Source organism: Stegostoma tigrinum, chromosome 1 (assembly GCF_030684315.1).
Source record: "Stegostoma tigrinum isolate sSteTig4 chromosome 1, sSteTig4.hap1, whole genome shotgun sequence".
NCBI classification, from domain to species: Eukaryota; Metazoa; Chordata; class Chondrichthyes; order Orectolobiformes; family Stegostomatidae; genus Stegostoma; species Stegostoma tigrinum.
Window position 1 is genome coordinate 75391681 of NC_081354.1, and position 19677 is coordinate 75411357.

The 19677-nt window shown below is 40.3% G+C and overlaps 1 protein-coding gene across 9 annotated transcripts in view; it reads left to right on the plus strand.

Annotated features, from left to right (window-relative positions):
• The window catches only part of ptpn13 (protein tyrosine phosphatase non-receptor type 13), a 224979-nt gene that overhangs the window by 149492 nt on the left and 55810 nt on the right, over positions 1 to 19677 (plus strand). For all 9 annotated transcript variants that reach the window (XM_048534137.2, XM_048534197.2, XM_048534154.2 and 6 more), the window contains 5 exons: positions 5645 to 6027; positions 8790 to 9000; positions 11678 to 11836; positions 13812 to 13983; positions 18531 to 18741. In XM_048534137.2, the coding sequence (XP_048390094.1) occupies positions 5645 to 6027; positions 8790 to 9000; positions 11678 to 11836; positions 13812 to 13983; positions 18531 to 18741 (1136 nt within the window). The remainder of the gene's footprint in view (positions 1 to 5644; positions 6028 to 8789; positions 9001 to 11677; positions 11837 to 13811; positions 13984 to 18530; positions 18742 to 19677) is intronic.

Below are 19677 nucleotides of genomic sequence, written 5' to 3' on the forward strand. Positions count from 1 at the left end.
TCGCCAAAGTGACAGAAGATGTTATCCACTTGCAAAGGAATAACTTGCTCACTGATACCCAGTTTGCTTTCCACCAGGGTCTCTTGGCTCCTAATCTCATATTTCAACTCCTTTGGTTCAAACATAGAGCTAAACTACAGATGTAAGGTGAGAATGAGTGCCATTGACATCATTGCAGCATTTGACCAAGTGTGGCAGCAAGGTATCTAAGAAAACTGAAGTAATTAGAAGTGAGGGGATCTCTTGACTGTTTAAAGTCAAATCTACCAAAAGAGAGAGTGTTGTGGTTGCTTGCGGTCAATCCAGGAGATCTGTGCAGAAGCCCCTCAGGGTAACATGTAAGCTCAGCTCTCTTCAGCTGCTTCTTCAATGACCTACCATCCATCATAAAGGTCGGAAGTGGGGATGTTTCACTGGTGATTGCACAATGTGCATCACTGTTTGCAACTCCTGAGATATTGAAGCAACCACAGTCCATCTGTAACAAGACCTGGAAAATATGCACAGGCTTGAGCTGATAAGTGATGAGTAAGATTTGTGTCCCACAAGTACTCTGCAATAACCATCTTCAACAAGAGAAAATTGAACCATTGCCCCTTACCATTCAATTGCACGATTATCACTGAAACCCTCACTTTTTTCCGGAAACCAAATCGTTCCTAGTCATAAATATGTCAACAGCAGGTTAACGTCTTAAAATTCTGAGTGAGTAACTTGCCTTTTGCAGGGAGGCTTGGATAAACTGCAGAATTGGGCTGAAAGGTGGCAAATGGAGTTCAATGCAGATGAATGTGAGGTGATTCACTTTGGGAAGAATAATATGAAGGCAGAATGATTCTTGGTAGTATGGATGTGCAGAGGAATCTTGGTGTCGCCATGTACATAGATCCTGAAAGTTTCCACCCAGGTTGATAGTGCTGTTAAGAAGGCATACGGTGTGTTAGGTTTTATTTGAAGAGGGATTGAGTTCCAGAGCCTTGATGTCATGCTGCATCTGTACAAAACACTAGTGCAGCCTCACTTGGAATATTGTGTGCAGTTCTGGTCGCCTCATTACAGGAAGGATGTGGAAGCATTGGAAAAGGTGCAGAGGAGATTTACAAGGATGTTGCCGGTCTGGAGCAAAGGTCTTATGAGGAAAGGCTGAGGGCCTTGGGTCTGTTCTCATTGGAGAGAAGGAGGCTAAGAGGGAATTTAACAGATACGTACAAGATGATCAGAGGATTAGTTAGAGTGGACAGTGAGTCTTTTTTCCGAGGATGATGACTTCAGCTTGTACGAGAGGGCACAGCTGCAAATTGAGGGGAGATAGATTTAAGACAGATGTCAGAGGCAGGTTCTTTACTCAGAGTGGTAAGGCCGTGGAATGCCCTGCCTGCCAATGTAGTTAACTCAGCCACATTAGGGGCATTTAAACGGTCCTGGGACAAGTATATGGATAATGATGGGACAGTGTAGGGGGATGGGCTTAGATTAATTCACAGGTCAGCGCAACATCGAGGGCCGAAGGGCCTGTTCTGCACTGTATTGTTCTATGTTCTATGTCTCGCCAGTGTTTGCATATCATCTACAAGGCATAACTCAGGACTGTCATAGAATATGATGCACTTGCCCAAATGACTGCGGCAGTAACAATGCGCAAGGAGCTCAACACCATCCAGGACAAAGCAAAGCTGTTGAATTGGCACCACTTCCTCCACCTTTAACACCTCCCTTCACACTGATGCACAATGGCAACACAGTGTACTGTTTACAAAAGGCACTGCAGTAACTTGTCAAGGCTCCTTCAACAGCACTTTCAAACTCCTGCTTAGAGATCACAAGGGCAGCAAATGCATGGGGACTACCACCATTTTCAAATTCCCCTCCTGACCACACCATCAGGACTTACAACTGTATCACCATTCGTTAACTATCATTGTGTCATAAAACTTGAATTCCCTTCCTAATAGCACTGTGGGTGAACTGACACCCCATATGCTACAATTCAAGAAGACTGCTAACCACCACCTTTAACAGGGTAAAAAGGATTGGCAATGAATGCTGGCTTAGCCAGCGGCACACATGTCCTGTGAACAAATTTTTTTTTAAAATTGTCATCTTGCTAATGGAAGCTATTCATTCTTTTTTTTAAAAGTCCCAGCTGGGTTCAGAAGGATATAGTAATCCAATCTTGCATATTTATGCAAGTTTTAAACTTTTATTCTTTGTAAATATATCCCAGCTTTCATATCAAATTAAATATCATTTTCTGTTGAATGGATTTTAATCCCTTCCCTGGAGAAAAGTATTTGGAGAAAAGCAATGTTGAAGCATTATCCACCTGATATTTAAATGACAAATTAAATGTGAAGTAAATGTAGATTTTCACAAAAACTGTCATAAAACATATTAAAGTTAAGGTTCCTTTTGGAGATCAGTATAATGGATAAGAAACTATCTGTATATTGATTCTGCAACTGATACCTGAGACTGGAAAGATAGTCCATAAGTATTTATTACATTTAACTATCTTTTAGAAAGTGGAAACTTAATTAATCCTTTTAGTTTAATGGTAAAACCCAATTTAGTAAGTCTAGAACAGCAGCACATGTTTCTGCATGATTAATAATGTCTTTGTAACATTGAGTCAATGCTAACCATAATACACTTCAAAAGGCTTAAGTGCACTTCAGAAATGTTTTGTACTTTATTTATTGTCTAGGCATTTCATTCTGTTTAATACGGAATAATGACTGTCCTGAATTTTATATGGAAGCCCTTGTGCTGAACCTGGAGCTGTATGCATTGTCTGATATTGTTTTTTTTTTCTTGTTAAGCACCAGTCTTGCGATCCTCTAATCTATCATTTGTTGTAATAGTGGAATTTAGGGTGTACTAACAGTTGGATTCTGATTTTTTCCAAAGCTGGTAAATGGTTTCCCTTTGCCTGCCTCAGTATCTTGCATTGTGGTGCTTGTCTCATCAGTTCCATGGAATGATAAGTTAAAATTGCCAGGTATAATTTTATCCCTTCAGTCAAAAATTAGGAACAAGTAATGTAATAGAACATGTCAGAGTTGGTAAGAAGGAAAAAGTTGGATGCAAGACTACAGGAGATCACACGAAACGGGAATAAAATGGAACTCTACCGTAGCAATTGATCAAGTTCAAATGAAACTTCCTTTCCTCAACTTCTTTTAATCCATTTCTTGGGATAGGCTACAAAGAGTATAGAAGCCTGTCACTCCCATGGCTATGTTACCTACATGTTCTCACTCACTACCTCCTGTTCTATTATGATTTACTGTGCTTATGTCACATCTGATCTGATGTTTCTGACGCTGTTGCTTCCTTTACACGTACTGAACCTGATGACTGTTTTCAGTATTTTCTGTTTTTCTGCTTTGCAACATCTGAAGCATAGTTTCTAACTTGTGTGTATTTTTTTGGTGAGAAATTAGAGTTCCAGACAAAGCAACAACATTGTTTCTGTGTTAAATATCGACATGCATTCAGTTTGCCTTAGGAATGGTAGGATGGAAAAAGTGTGATATTATAGTATCCTAATATCAATGGGAATTGCCAAAGTCAAACAAGGCCAAAGAACAGAAATCCTGTCAGGTTTGAGAGTAGGATCTAGTTAACATTTAATTGTTCCATTTTCCACACAACAGGTGCCCAAATTGACATTCTGCCAAGCTAAAGGGTATAGCCACTTGTGGGAATAGGACTTGAAAATTGAGAGAGACGTGGGGATCATGTGACTGGGACTTAATAAGGGGGAGGCGAACAGTGATTAAGAGAGAGAGCAAGAAGTCAGAGCTGATGGAGGTGGGAAGGATGAAAAGAAGATGGAGATTGAGGATGAAGAGGGGAGGTCAGCATTATGAAAATGGGTACATGGAGGCCATGATTGGGAGAGTGGAGGCCAGAGCTTTATTTGAATGTGTAATGGGATTCCTTCAGTTCCTCCTGGTCTGTGAAAGGAAAATAACTTTAGCAGGCCCTTCCTGTCCCCCTGATTTCCTGAACTTTCTGAAACCTGGTGGCAATTATGAGTTGCATAAGTAAGGTAAATAGTAAAGGTCTTTTCCCTCGGGTGGGGGAGTTGAAAGTTAGGGGGCATATTCTTAAGGAGAGAGGAGAAAGATTTAAAAGGACCTGAGAGGCAGCTTTTTCACAGAGAGTGGTTCGTATGTGGAAAAGATCTGCCAGAACAAGTGGTAAATGCAGGTGCACTTACAACATAGAAAAGACATTTGGGCAGGTACATGAATAGGAAAGGCTTTGTGGGATATGGGCCAAATGCAGGCAGGTGGGACTAGCGTTGTTTGGGAAACTTGATTAGTATGGACGTGTATTACCGAAGGGTCTGTTTCCATGCTGTATGACTCTCTAACTGTAAAATTTAAATCACCAGGCTGTTGGTTGCACTGTGAGTGCCACAATTATGAGTTAATGAAGTGTTCCATTACTCTAAGGGCTTGCGTGGCATGTACTCTACCACCATGAGCATGGCAGCAGGTACTCTCGCATTCGATTGGGATAACATTTCCAATTATTAAACATTTTGAATCCCAAGCTATTCAGCCACCTTACACTCCTCAGCCCCATCCCCAACCCAACCTCTTAGCCTCTCCTCATCACAGGATATGTCAATATCAGGGAGTTCTTACCCCTTTCCTTCCTCTCAAGAACTTGGTATGCCATTTACTCCCTAAATGTTAGAGGATGTATTTCTCCCACACCTCACCAACTGATCATTGACAGATATTTAACAGTGCTTCAATCGCAATGCCTCTTCCAATTTTCCCTTTCCTGTACCGTGTGTTGATCAAAGTGTAGTGCCTCACTGCAGCAGTGTTATGAAGCTAGAGGTTAGTGGTCTGCGGCGTCTCATTTTAGGAAATCATGTACTGGTTCTGCAATCTGAGCCAGTTAACTTTCCTTATTTGTAATCTAATTCTGAAGTCTTAATTAACTTTTACGTTCTGTGCTTATATTCATTCTGCATTTTTGCATCCTAGTTGTTTGTTTCTCTGTCATTAAGTTTGTATTTAAACTTTCCAAATATACTGGTCATTGTGGTTGCCCCAAATGTCACCGATACTGCAATACCTCCTTCCTAAAGATAATACTGTCAGAATTGTTTCTTCTTCAACAAAAAAGAATTTGAATTACTCTACAGGCAACATCTGTGGAGAGAAACAGAATCAGTGTTTCATGTTGAGATGACTTTTCATTAGTCTGAAAGTTTATCTCGACCTGAAACATTAACCTTTCATTTCACAGATGCTGCCTGACTACTCGACTGTTACCGTAATTTTTTAGATTTCTGATTTCCAGCATCCACAGTAATTTGCTTTTACTTCATTTGTAGCACTTTATCATTGTTCTCTCGGATAGACATTTCACAGTTAAAGATTTAATGCATATTATTGAACAGTTTCCATTACAGTTGTATCCATAAAACATTAGGCATTTTAAGAAAGGAATTTTCTGCTTTTCAACTGCAGTAGAAGTTCACTTAAATGATAATTATGCATCAGCATAATTTAAGAGAATACAGTCCCTTAAAAACAAAGCTTCAGGTTTTGCAGCAGTTGGAAAATGTCTTAATACTTGTATAATTTGATTAAAGGACAATCTGTCATTATTACAGGGTGTACATGATTCCCAGAAAAATGAGACTTGCAGAAGTAAAGCGCAGAAACAGGGCTTGGACAACTTGCTGATGTCTGGAAAGACCAATACCAGTATTGTGGATGAAGGTGATGTAGAAGTTGAAAAGGAATTTCAAAATCCAAGATTGAAGTCTCCTCCAAGGGATTGCTGTAGAGACAGCTCACATGATGATGATGTTGATGAGTGTCCTGTGTTGAAAGATGATGTCAGTTTTAAAAAAATGATCACCACTGGTCAGACACTTGGGAATGCAAATTCTTTTACCAGCGGCCAATATGAAATGCCATCCTGCCAGGAAAAAACCATCCAAAGTATTTACTTTTCTCCACACGAATCTTCAAAACAGGAACTAATTAACAGGTTGGTGTAAATAGATTAGATTAAGTTGATGTTTTATGCTCCTTCAAACATTCTCTGTTTCATTTTTATTAAATGATCAGTTTCTATGGTCGGTAGAAAAACAATAGGAGTTTATTTTTTCTTTGATGTAATGACTGATAATCCTTGCAAGGACAGAAATAACGACTAGTGTTTATTTAAGGTAGTAAAATTCCCAAGTATATTTCATTATCAAAGAAAAATTAACACTAATCCCTGTAGGCTATTACTGCAGATGACCAAAACCAAGTTGCTTTTATGATGTCTTATTGGTGGTCAGAGAGCTTTAAGCAGGCATTTCCAAAACTTTTAAGGCCTTAGCAGCTAATGGCATGGCCTCCAGTAATGCAGTATTTGAAATTGGTGATGCTCAGAAAGCTGGATTTCAATTTTTCTTTTCCATGGAATATGAGCATCCCTGGCAATCTGGTACATCTACTGTGCTACTGGGGAGTTCCAAGCTTTTGACCCAGCAGCAGGGAAGGAGGGACAATATTGTTTCAACTCAGGATGAGATGTGACTTGGCGGGTACATATAATTGGTGGCATACCTATGTACAAGCTTCCGTTGTCCTATTAAATGGGAGGGTCTGCTGGATTCACAGGTGCTGTTGAAGAAACTTCGCCGACTTGTTGCAGCATATCTTGTATATTGCACACACTGCTGCCCTGTGCATCAGTGTTGGAAGGTGTCAAAATTTAAAAGGTGTTGGAGGCAGTGTCAATCAATTTGGCTTTGTTCAAGATGGTGTTGAGCTTGTTAGAGTTGCACTCATCCGAGCACAGTCCTGACCTGCGTCTTGTAGATGGTGCGCAGGCTTTGGGAATTTAGGTGATGTGTTATGTAACTCAGAATTCCCGAACTCTGACCTGTTCTGGTAGCTACAATATTGAAGTGGCTGGATCTGTTTGGGTTCTGTCAGTGGTAGCCCCACCCCACCAAACCCCAAGTTGCTAATGGCAGGAGATTTCAACAATGGTCATGCCATTGTAGGATTTTTCAATAATTAATCATTTTAATTTGATTAAATAGGCGAGGAAATAAACTAAATTTTATTTGAATATGATTACTTGTAAGGAAGAAGACTTTTTGTAAGGAAGAAAGCCCAGGTCAAAATACAGGATTAAGTTTTTAATTCCTGGTTGCTTTTATGGCTCCAGTTAATGTAAACCTGGTAGCTTTAAAAAAAGCTTTTACTTAAAAGACACAGCTGTGGTTCAAATTGGTTTAATGTTTTAACTTCAAGTGTACAATAGGCCTATTTATAATACTTCTCTATGGTTATTTTGTGTTATAATTTGTTTTTGGCATCCATCAACTGTATTTTGTAGTCACATCTGGTTCTTTCAGTCAAAGGATATTGGATTGATTTAAGGGAACTTTCAACTTGGGAGATTTGGGATGATTGTCAATGGGACACGACTTAGTATATCTCTTGTCATAATTTCTTTAAAAAGAACCTCTGTGAAGTGCCACAAACATTTTCAGTCATTTCTATTGAAATTCTGCTACACCTTTATTGAAATAACTGTAGGATATTAGCAACCTTCATTTTACGCAAGATTCTTTTACCATCGCCTTCATCCAATCTCTATATTGTATAGGACCTTGATTTGTTTGCAAGCATCCTAGTTCGTTATTTATTTTGCACAGCGTTGCTTTGTGCCATCTCCATTTATTTAAAGCAGAAACTACCCTTTCAAAAATGCAAATTTTGCAGTTTTCCTTTTCTTTCCATGGCTGTTCTTTCTCATTAAACAAAGCAAATTACAAATGGATTGCTGTTATGTAAACAGCAATGTTAACCTGTATTTTGACATCTCAGGTAAAATTTCACAGCTTTTACTTTGCAACATTTCCTCTACTCCACTGAAAGTTAACTCTACATTACATGTCTAGATCTTCAAGCAGGGTTTGAGGCAAAACTCTTCTGAGTTGAGATTATTTCAGATGAGATCACTAATCGGGGTTTCATCTGTCCTCTTGGGTGAACGTAAGACCCCATGCTGATTTTTTGTTGTAAAAAAGGATCTAGTGTTGTCCTAGCCAACTTCTACCAATCAACCACTATCATTGAATCACGGTATCTCACTGTTTATCCAATTACAGTTGTAAGGACTTCATTTTAATGCCTTTCTACATGACTGCAGTGAAAGCATTTCAAATATATTTAATTGGAACACTTCAGGATATGACCAAGTGTCATAGAAGTGGAAGATCCTTTTCTCGGAACCAAAAACAATGTTGTCTCAATAAATTCTATTCTGTACTGTGTAGGAAGAGGGATGTTTTCATTCATGTTTACATTGATGCAGGTAATTCAGGTACAATCTGCATATGGAATAGACAAAATACGGGAGCTAATTTTATTATTGGGTTCTGATTTTTCTATGTTGTTATCCACTGGAGGAAGATTGTCAGCTATTTTATTGCAACAAAAAGAAACCGGTTTCTTGATGAAGAGGAGGGTATGGCGTCAGACAGTATAAACACTTGAGTTCACGTTTTCATTGTGATTAGAAGTTTGAATTTAGTACGATGATTTTGATATTCAGATTACCAATAGGAACTTCTACTGACTTGTTATCTTTGATAAAGAAATCTAGCTGCTGATAATCTATGTAGTTTTAAAAAAAACTAAACATAAAAGGAATGTATTTTTTTGAAAGAAAGTCATTTGTGATTTATATTTTTGTATAAGCTTCCTTAGTTTAAGCTAATTATGATCCTTCTTGTATTCTAGAAAGCCACCTTCACCAGTGCTTCTCGGTCATGCACAGCAGCAAGGCTTTAAACTTCACCCTGTGGTTTCCTTTCCTACTCCGGTAGATGAGAACTGCATTAGTTGCAGTTCAGCATCTGAAATGGATTCTTCAGTCTCCGAAACGGTAGCCATTCCAGCCCAGCATCAGGACAGCAAGAGCCTTGAAGAGGAAGATTTTGAGTTACAGCCCGTAAATATCAACGATAGGTTACATGCTGCACCTTTTTGGCAGAAGAATCATTTTGCAATAATGACTGCAGTGGATTTAATTTGTAATCGATCAATTACCATCTTGCTAATTGAACAGCAGATGATGTGGAGATGGTGTTGGGCTGGAGTGGGCAAAGTTAGAAGTCACATGGACCAGGTTATAGTCTGACAGGTTTATTCAAAATTACAAGTTTTTGGAGTGATGTGATGATAGAGTAGTGCTCCAAAATCATGATTTTAAATGAAACTGTTGTATTATAACCTGGTGTCGCGTGCCTTCTGACTTTGAAGAAACAATGAAAATACCTTGCACTTTAAAATTTAATTACTCAGTTAGTATCATGCAGAGTAGAGAGAGAAGGACTGATAGAGAGAGAGAGAGAGAGAAAGAAATCCCACTCTTGCACTTTATTTTTATCCCAGTAATCAGCTAATGCTGTCTTGAATCCCTCAATTGAAGCTGTCTTCATCACAATTCCAAGCAGTACATTTCATGCCCTAATTACTCACTGAATGAGAGAGTTTCTTTTCCTCACTTCATTCTTCCTTCTTTTGCAGACCACTCTAAATCTGTCGTGTCATTCTTGTTCCTTTTATGAACAGAATACATTCTCCCTACCTACTGTATTCAGCCCAATCCTGATTTTGAAAACCTCTATCAGATCTCCTGTTGACCACCTCCTTTCCTTGGAGGATCGTTCCAAGTTCTTCAATCTGTCTTTGTAACCTGGGTTCTTCATTCCTGGAATCATTGATGTAAGCTACGTCTCCACTCTCTCCAAGATAATAAAATGTGAGGCTGGATGAACACAGCAGGCCCAGCAGCATCTCAGGAGCACAAAAGCTGACGTTTCGGGCCTAGACCCTTCTTCAGAGAGGGGGATGGGGTGAGGGTTCTGGAATAAATAGGGAGAGAGGGGGAGGCGGACCGAAGATGGAGAGAAAAGAAGATAGGTGGAGAGGAGAGTATAGGTGGGGAGGTAGGGAGGGGATAGATCAGTCCAGGGAAGACGGACAGGTCAAGGAGGTGGGATGAGGTTAGTAGGTAGGAAATGGAGGTGCGGCTTAAGGTGGGAGGAAAGGATGGGTGAGTGGAAGAACAGGTTAGGGAGGCAGAGACAGGTTGGACTGGTTTTGGGATGCAGTGGGTGGAGGGGAAGAGCTGGGCTGGTTGTGTGGTGCAGTGGGGGGAGGGGACAAACTGGGCTGGTTTTGGGATGCGGTGGGGGAAGGGAAGATTTTGAAGCTGGTGAAGTCCACATTGATACCATTGGGCTGCAGGGTTCCCAAGCATAATGAGTTGCTGTTCCTTCAACCTTCGGGTGGCATCATTGTGACATTGCAGGAGGCCCATGATGGACATGTCATCTAAAGAATGGGAGGGGGATTGGAAATGGTTTGCGACTGGGAGATGCAGTTGTTTATTGCGAACCGAGCACCTCCATCTCCTACCTACTAACCTCATCCCACCTCCTTGACCTGTCCGTCTTCCCTGGACTGATCTATCCCCTCCCTACCTCCCCACCTATACTCTCCTCTCCACCTATCTTCTTTTCTCTCCATCTTCGGTCTGCCTCCCCCTCTCTCCCTATTTATTCCAGAACCCTCACCCCATCCCCCTCTCTCTGATGAAGGGTCTAGGCCCGAAACATCAGCTTTTGTGCTCCTGAGATGCTGCTGGGCCTGCTTTGTTCATCCAGCCTCACATTTTATTATCTTGGATTCTCCAGCATCTGCAGTTCCCATTATCACTCTCCACTCTCTCCAATGTGTTTGCATCTTCCTGTAATGGTACACAATACTTTGATTGAGGCCTAACAAGAGTCTTATTACCCCTTTGCTCTTGGACTCTATTCTCCTATGCAAGTATGCACCCAGGTCCTCCTGCTCCTGTACCCACTGCCACCCGCACTTTAGAATTGAACCATCTATTTTATGTGGTGTTTTAATGTTCTTACTACCAAAATGCATCACCTTATACTTCCCGACATTGAAATTCATCTGCCACCCATCTCCCTCCTGTACCAAATTGTGAATGCCCTTTTGGATTTCTCTACCATCCTCCTCCCAGTTTGTAGTACTTCCAAGTTTTGTGTCATCTGCAAACTTAAATTGCCCCTGCACACCAAGGTCTAGGTCATTAACATGTATCAAGGAAAGCAAGTGTCTAATATGACTCCTGGGTGTTCAACTGTAGACTTTCCTCCTGTCTGAAAAACTATTGATTTACTATTTTTTTCTGTTTTCTATCACTCAATCAATTTTGTATCCATGTTGCTACTGACCGTTTTATCCCGTGGCCTCGAACTTCCCTCACAGATCTGTTGAGTGGCACCATATCAAATGCCTTCTGAAAGTCCATGTATGTCAACAGCATTACCTTCTTCAAACCTTTTAGCTACCTCTTCAAAATCTTCAAGTTAGTCAAACGTAAATTCCCGTTTAGAAATCCATGCTAAATCTTTGTAATCAACCTACCTTTTCCCCATGTACCTATTCTATCTCAAATAATTGTCTCTCCCTATTTCCCCACAGAAGTTAAACTGATGTGAGGTAGCTTAGTGAGGATGATTTCATACAATGCACAGGTAGATTTTTTTTTAATGTGGTAATACCTGCTGTGTAACCTAATGTAATCAATATTCCCTTTACCATAGGAAATGGAATTGCATGTTACTTTGAAGAAATCAGAAAAGGGAAGCCTGGGATTCACTGTGACAAAAGGGGATCCAAACTTCGGTAGCTACATACATGACATTATTCAGGACCCTGCAAAAAGTGATGGAAGGCTGAGACCTGGTGACAGATTGATAATGGTAAACCTGATCAGAACAAACATAGGTCTTCTAAACTTGTATTAAAATAATAAGTCAAAAGCAAAGTACTGTGAATGCTGGAAACCTGGAACAAAAACAGATAGTGCTGGAACTAATCAGCAGGTCAGGAAGTACCTGTGGAGGGAGCAAAACAGTAAACATTGCAAGTTCATGCCCTTTCATCAAAGTATGACCTGATGAACCTTGATTTTGAGAAGGCTTGTTGAAATCAAAGCTGTAATCATAGAATTAGCAAGAAGTGAAAAAGGAAGACTTGAGAAAAGTTATTTCATTGTCGAAACACATTGCACTTGAGGACCTGAGGCTCTGTAACAAGATCATGCCAGTTATTAATTGACTTGGAATGAGAAACTGATTGCAAATCAGCAAAAATAATTCCAGGTAATGCCAACGGGAAAGAACTTGGAATCAGTGCAGGAAACTTGGGGGATTAAAGAATGAGAGAGAGAAACTATACAGTTGGATAGAACAAGTAGATGAAATTTAATGCTAACAAGTATAAGGAAAAGTGAGAAGCTAATCTACTGCTACTGTTGAAATAGCTCAGAAATGAAACTGAATGGAAAGCACTTTGGGATGTGTCCTAAAGTCATAAAGAGAGCTATAAAAATCGAAGTCACTCATTCCTGTTTGGAATGTTAGTATATGCAAAATGGCGCCATGTTTGTCTCTAACTGCAGTTAGAGTAACTGCATTTTAAGTAATAGTATGTAAAAAGAAACTGAGATATGATACTACATGTATGCAAATCAAAGCTTAATTATTAAATTTTCCAATACAGTGTTCATCGTAATAGAATCAACTCTACTTCTCCAAAACAGTAACTGTTGAACCTTTGCAGCCTTAGGTTAGAAAGACCATGTTCATTTACAAGGAAATCCTGACTTCAGTGACTTCAAGTATTCCTTGCTCCTGGTTAAGGGTATATTTGTTTGTTGACAGGTTCAAAACTGTTCTCTCCCCACTTCAGACAGAGCCCTCAACTCTCTTTCTCTGGCTTGCAATTATTGTGTTTCTCCTCACATTTTGTGGGGCCTCCCCCTGAACCCTGCCCGCTTTTGGCTCCTCAGCCTGACATAATGCTGCTGCTGCACGCTGCTCCTCCAGTCACAAGCTATTTCCCTCCTATATTTGCTGGCATCAATAGTCTGTAATTAGATGAGGATCCCCTCTCAGATTCTGTCTCATCTACATGGAACCGTGCCTTTTCTCTCGTTGGTCACTTTCATGCTTGAATGTTACTGAGCTTTTTGGGGACATTCATAGGCAAATTTGCCTACAGCCCCATGCACCTCAAACCCAGAAACCTATAATTATTTATGACCTTCGGGAAAAATAGGGTCTCAGTACCTAAATGTTAAGTGACTGCTGCAAGGTTTCAGTCTTAAAACATGTATTTAAACAAGTTTTACAATTATTTTCTTTGTTATGGCACGCATCCATGTTGTTTGTTTTTAAGTAATTCAGTAATGAATGAAAAAAAAGAAACGCCCAATTTCCGTATCTTCCATCCTGCATATAGCATCATTTTTATATGTGGTTAAAATATAAATTACAACTTTCCTAGTTCTTGGCAATCCTACCTGGAATAATGTATAGCTTAAACTGTTTTGCTAAAGCAAAACTGTCCTGGTGGTCCTTTTTAAAATGCAACAGTATATTTCATAAACAACATTAATAGAATTTACACAGATCTTTTTGATGTACTGATAATGTAAAGTACCTTTGCAATTACAGAGTAATAATTATCAGATACATTGCTTCATTCTCAGCTGAATAGAATCAGATCACAATGTTGACTTCATATGAGCAAAGCATTTTAGACAGAACAAGTCCAGGCATAGGCAGAAATACAGTAAGCTTGCAAATGGGTGTAGATTTGGATGACTCATTTATTTGGAAGATGTGTCTTACATGATAACAGCTTTAGTTCTTTTGCCACTGCTTGTCATAGGTGAATGGTGTTGACATCACCAGTATGAGCCATGCAGAAGCAGTGGATTTTCTTCGATCTATCCCAGATACTGTTACTCTAGTAATTGGACGGGTTCTGGAAATACCAGAGTTTCCAATAAAGCCACATTTGCTTCCAGATATCACAATGATGTGCCACAAGCAAGAACTAGGTAAACCTTTTTTGAAATAATTCAGCTTGTTATGTTTATAATAATGGCTTGAACAGTGTATAATGTAACTTTTTTTAAAATTTGAAATACTGTCATGTTTTTGGGACTTTGCTCCTTTCTGTCTGTCTCAGTATACGTTATAATTTGAAATAAGCCTATCATAGGGAATATGTGCAGTTAACATCTCATAAGATTTTTGTCATTTAGCTTAGCACTACTAATCTGGCTGTCTATGCATTAGTAATGTAGATTAAACAATTTTTTAAAATTTACTAAATGTTGAAATGATCACAACGAAGTGACTAAAATGGTTTTATTTGGATAAAATGAGGGACTAGAAACTATAACTTTCTGACAAGTTGTCCTATTACAATTGTCTCGGAACTAATGTTAGAACCAAATTAAAAATTATACTTTTGTGCGTATTTATGAATTGGTATAATCAGGTTGCTTCCCAAGTTTAAAGCTCACATTTTTGAGAGTTTTTTAGTTTCCTTTTGTATCAGACAAGTGAATTTTCTGGAGAAAAATAAACCTGAGCAAAGTTACAGATTAAAACATCAGTTTCAATCTGGTGCATTGCTAAGAATCAAGAAAATAGGCAAGAGTTTTGGCATGCCTTTGATTTTTCCCACTAAATGCAGAGAGGCCCATATGGTGTCTATACGCAAAAAGGGAAGTAAATCAGAATTGGGAAATGATAAACTCGGTATCTTAATTTAATTCAGAAAGAAAGATTTGAATTCATTTCCACTTCATGACTTTGCCTAGGAAATTCTTTGAGACATATTAATGAAGTGCATTTGAAATCCAGTCGCTGTAGGAGTGTAGGAAACCGAGCAGTCATTGTGTATAACCAGCTCCCACAGACTACAATGTGATAATGACCAGGTAATCTGTTTCTGTGGGATAACAAAGTGTGAAGCTGGGTGAACACAGCAGGCCAAGCAGCATCTCAGGAGCACAAAAGCTGATGTTTCGAGCGTAGACCCTTCATCGGAGAGGGTTCTGGAATAAATAGGGAGAGGCGGGGAGGCGGACCGAAGACGGAGAGCAAAGAAGATAGGTGGAGAGGAGAGTATAGGTGGGGAGGTAGGGAGGGGATAGGTCAGTCCAGGGAAGATGGACAGGCCAAGGAGGCAGGATGAGGTAGTACGTAGGAAATGGAAGTGCGGCTTGAGGTGGGAAGAAGGGATCGGTGAGAGGAAGAACAGGTTAGGGAGGCAGAGACAGGCTGGGCTGGTTTTGGGATGCAGTGGGGGAAGGGGAGATTTTGAATCTTGTGAAGTCCACATTGATACCATTGGGCTGCAGGGTTCCCAAGCAGAGTATGAGTTGCTGTTCCTGCAGCCTTCGGGTGGCATCATTGTGGCACTGCAGGAGGCCCATGATGGGCATGTCATCTAAAGAATGGGAGGGGGAGTTAAAATGGTTTGCAGCTGGGAGATGCAGTTGTTTATTGCGAACCAAGCGGAGGTGTTCTGCAAAGCGGTCCCCAAGCCTCTGCTTGGTTTCCCCAATGTAGAGGAAGCCACACCGGGTACAATGGATACAGTGTATGACATTGGCAGATGTGCAGGCAAACATCTGCTTAATATGGAAAGTCATCTTGGGGCCTGGGATGGGAGTGAGGGAGGAGGTGTGGGGGCAAGTGTAGCACTTCCTGCGGTTGCAGGGGAAGGTGCCAGCTGTGGTGGGGTTGGTGGGGAGTGTGGAGCGGACAAGGGAGCCATGGAGAGAGTGGTCTCTCCGGAAGGCAGACAAGGGTGGGGATGGAAAAATGGCTTGGGTGATGGGGTCAGATTGTAGATGGCGGAAGTGTCGGAGGATGATGCGTTGTATCCGGAGGTTGGTGGGGTGGTATTGTGGGTGTTTTTTTGGGGTTGGGAAGATAATTATTGGCCAGGGCACCAGGCAAAACTGTCCTGCTCCTCTTCTCAGGGGACAGTAAATCTGTGGAATTCTTTACCACAGAGGACTGTTAAGGCTGGATCACTAAGTACATTCAGGCTGAGATGGCCAGGATTATAGGGAAAGGCAGGAAGGTGGAACTGAGAATAATCAGATCAGTCATGATCTCTTTGAATGGTGGAACTGATTTGATGGGCTGAACAGACTATTTCTGCTTTTATGTCTTAAAGTCATCTTCAGATATTCATTTATGTCTGTATGAAAGGGCAGACAGGGTGTTCGTTTATCTTCTGAAAGACAACACTACTTGTGCCACAGTGTTTCCTGGCTTAGGGCACTAGGTGTTGACATTGATATTCATGTGCTCAGTTCGTGGGGTGAAACCTGAAACTCTGTGACACGGAGGCAACAGTGCTACCAACTGAGCTGTGTCTAATTACAACCAGAGTAATTTGAGGATATTGCAAAGTTGGTGAATAATGAGAGCCGAGAAGAATTTATGACACTGACACCCTTTCAGATGCTAAACAGGCACCTAAGTATGTAACATGACAGGTTGAAGTCTCCTAGTGTGTTTTCAGGATCAAGCTGCTCCATAGACACCCAGCACACTTGCCAATGTGTTACGCTGTGATGTGGGCTATCTCAAAAAGTGCTTCATTATGTGCTAATCGCACTCAATGACTCATGCCCTTGTGTGCAGAAAAGACCCCTTTGCTGTATTGTTTTAAGGGGTTCATTCATTATTTACAATTCAGTTGCTACTTTGTCCATATCAGCTGCTGGTTAATCTCTTGTAAGTTTTAGCCAGATTCCTGACCTAATTCTGACTGTGAGAAGTAGATTTTGCTGATACTGTGCTATTTTGCAACTTTCACGTCGGCTGTACCACAAGTGTGCGCAACTCAGTAGGGCTGCCTTTAGGGTTGGAGAATGAGGGAAGGTGGCAAGATAGGCAGGAAAAGGAAGGAGTAGCTGGGTGAAGAGTGGCGGTGGGGGGGGGTGGGGAAGAAGAACACCGCATAGGAGGTTAATCCATCACAGGTCTTTAAGGAACATTTTTGGCTGAACATTTTGGGCAGCAACAGCTAAGTCACCTTCACTTTACCAAAGAAACTTATCACCGAGCTGTGTCCCCTCCTACAAGTGTAAATCCAACCTTGCACCAAATCACAGACAGAATACCCGGTGACCATGAGCCTGATATTTTATGCCCAGGCTCCTTTGACACTGCAGTCAGTGACTTCAGCAGGAACTCGCGGCTGTCTGGCCGTTTGGGCAGGCTTTTTGCAGTGCAGTGCCCAGAGCATATCCAGATTTGAAATCCTCTAATGCATGCTACATAACTTTGTCCTAATGGAGAAACAACGGTTCTGCCACCTGAGCAACATGAAGAGTAGATGCAGTGTCAATTGCCAGTGCCTCATAAGAGTTTTTCATCCAAATAATCTCTACAATCCCTCACACCAACATTTTTGCATCCTTTATTACCATCGTCTTTACTACTGCCTCTGGTTATCTTGCTTCTGCCCAACCTTCCAAATTTCATTCGGTTCGCAGCAAATATAAATGTGTGTGTATTTTGCTTTTATTTGTGCTGATGGCAGGAATTTTAAAAACAAATGAATTTAAACAACTGGCCAATGTGCGAAGGTAGTTATACTGTGTGGGAATATGATGTGTTAATTGCAGAAATATAAAGGAGAATGGAGAGCAGACGTGGTATTAGTATAGACGTTGGACCTGTTAGCAAAGAGTAAAAACAATATTCTTATCCTTGACCATTCTGATGAGGTTATTGAACATTTTTGTAATATTAAATCCATGTCCTTTGAACTAAATATTTGACATTGATCTCCTACGTGATTTCATTCCACTGGCAGTGGATGTGCTTCTGAAGGATTTTCTGTTCCTATGGCAGAAGGAACCCCCTCCTGTTCAGTGTTGACACCAGGTTCTCCTTGGAACATTGGTAAAGTTAAGGGGCGCCCTTTCAGTGCTTCTTTCAAATGTACCTATTGTTCAAAAGGCATTAGCTGCTGTTCAGTAGCAACAGAGTCGCAGGATTTCTTCCATTTACCTGATGCCAGCTCCCACGTAAGAGGTGCACCACTATTGAAGAAGGTACATGCCTGTATCTTTTTAATGAGATCCCGACACCAACTTATCCTTTAGTTTGGGTTCATATGCTCAATCCATGTAATGGCTGCAGATTTTAATTTAGATATTTAATTATGTTTGCATTAGCGTGTAGTTATTAATGATATCTGCTTTGAAATTGATCAGAATTTAATTCAAAGATCCAGTCCGAAAATGATCGAGGATTTTACGGTGTTAAACAGTTTAATTAGTTTTCATGATCTATGTTTGAAAGATTACATGCCAAGAACTGTGCGTACAATAGAGTTTTTTTATTTCAGTTGCAGTGAAAAGACTTAGGGATGCACAGTTTACAGTTGTAGATTTTCCACTTTGGCATGATAACAGTCACTCAATATCTTTTCTGGTTTTCAGGAAAAATGAATCACTGTTGAAAATGTGTTCTGTGGATCTTAGATTATTACAACTTGAAATGGATTAAGTAGTTTATTTCCTAAAGTTAAATTGTAACTGAATAAAGCTTCTCTTTTGTACAGGCTTATCTGTGGCAGGAGGCAGTGATACTGCATGCCAGTCAGTTTACGTAAGTGGCATTACCCCAGGTTCAGCTGCTGATAAAGAAGGAAGTCTGCAACTATTGGATATTATCCATCATATAAATGGTGTTAGCACACATGGAATGACCACAAACGAGGCAAGGAGAACTCTTCAAAATGCAGGCCCCATTGTGACTTTAAAAGCCACAAGGTATCATAAATACTGTTTAAATTGTATGGTTTGTATTCTTGTTGCACAGTATGGCATTGCAAAATATATAGCAATAGTTTTACAGTTCTCTTGTGTTAATTTAGTTCTGCTAATTAGCAGCATATAGTATGCAGTCCTTTTGAATGATTGCACATTACTACTTTATTTCTATTGACCTGTTTCAAAAAATGTGCATGACATTGGACGAAACAATTAATTCCTCTAACATCTATTATTGCACCCATTTTCTACTATTGTGATTGTTGTTAAACATCTGTTTGTCAAGGGAGTAATTCAAATTATACTTTAAAAAAGTAGCAAAAGTGTTTCTCTATTTTCGATTTCCTAAGATCAGTCTACAGATTTTTATCTGTTAATTGCCACCTCCTTTCCCTTTTCTCTCTGTCACCTTCCTCCTTTGCTCCTGCAGTAGGCCACAGCTGCCTTTATCATGATACCTATAGACCAGGAGGTTTACAGAATAGACTATTTGTATCTGTGCTCACATTACCATAGAATCATAGACACGGGGAGAATGCGCAGACTTCACGCGGTTGCCCAAGGGTGGAATTGAACCTGGATCCCTGTCATTGCGAGGCAGCAATGCTAATTGCTGGGCCACCATGTCATCCTGTCTGTGAATCCCATATCTCTACCCTCCAAATGATAGACTACAATTTGTTTTGATTCACTGGGGTGAGAGGCGAGAAATTGATCCCTGCAATTCGTGAAGTCGTCACCAAAATCAAAGATTTCATAAAGTTTGCAATGTTCCCTATTACTTGACTTTCAGGCTGAAGCTGATGGAAATCATTAACCAAGTTTCAGTACTGAACAAGAATTGTTCTTTACTACAAGTAATTAAACTCCAGCTGCAGGTAACCTGTTATAAATTGTCAGCGTGCAGTTGTAATAATTAAAATGCTCATTCCTGTT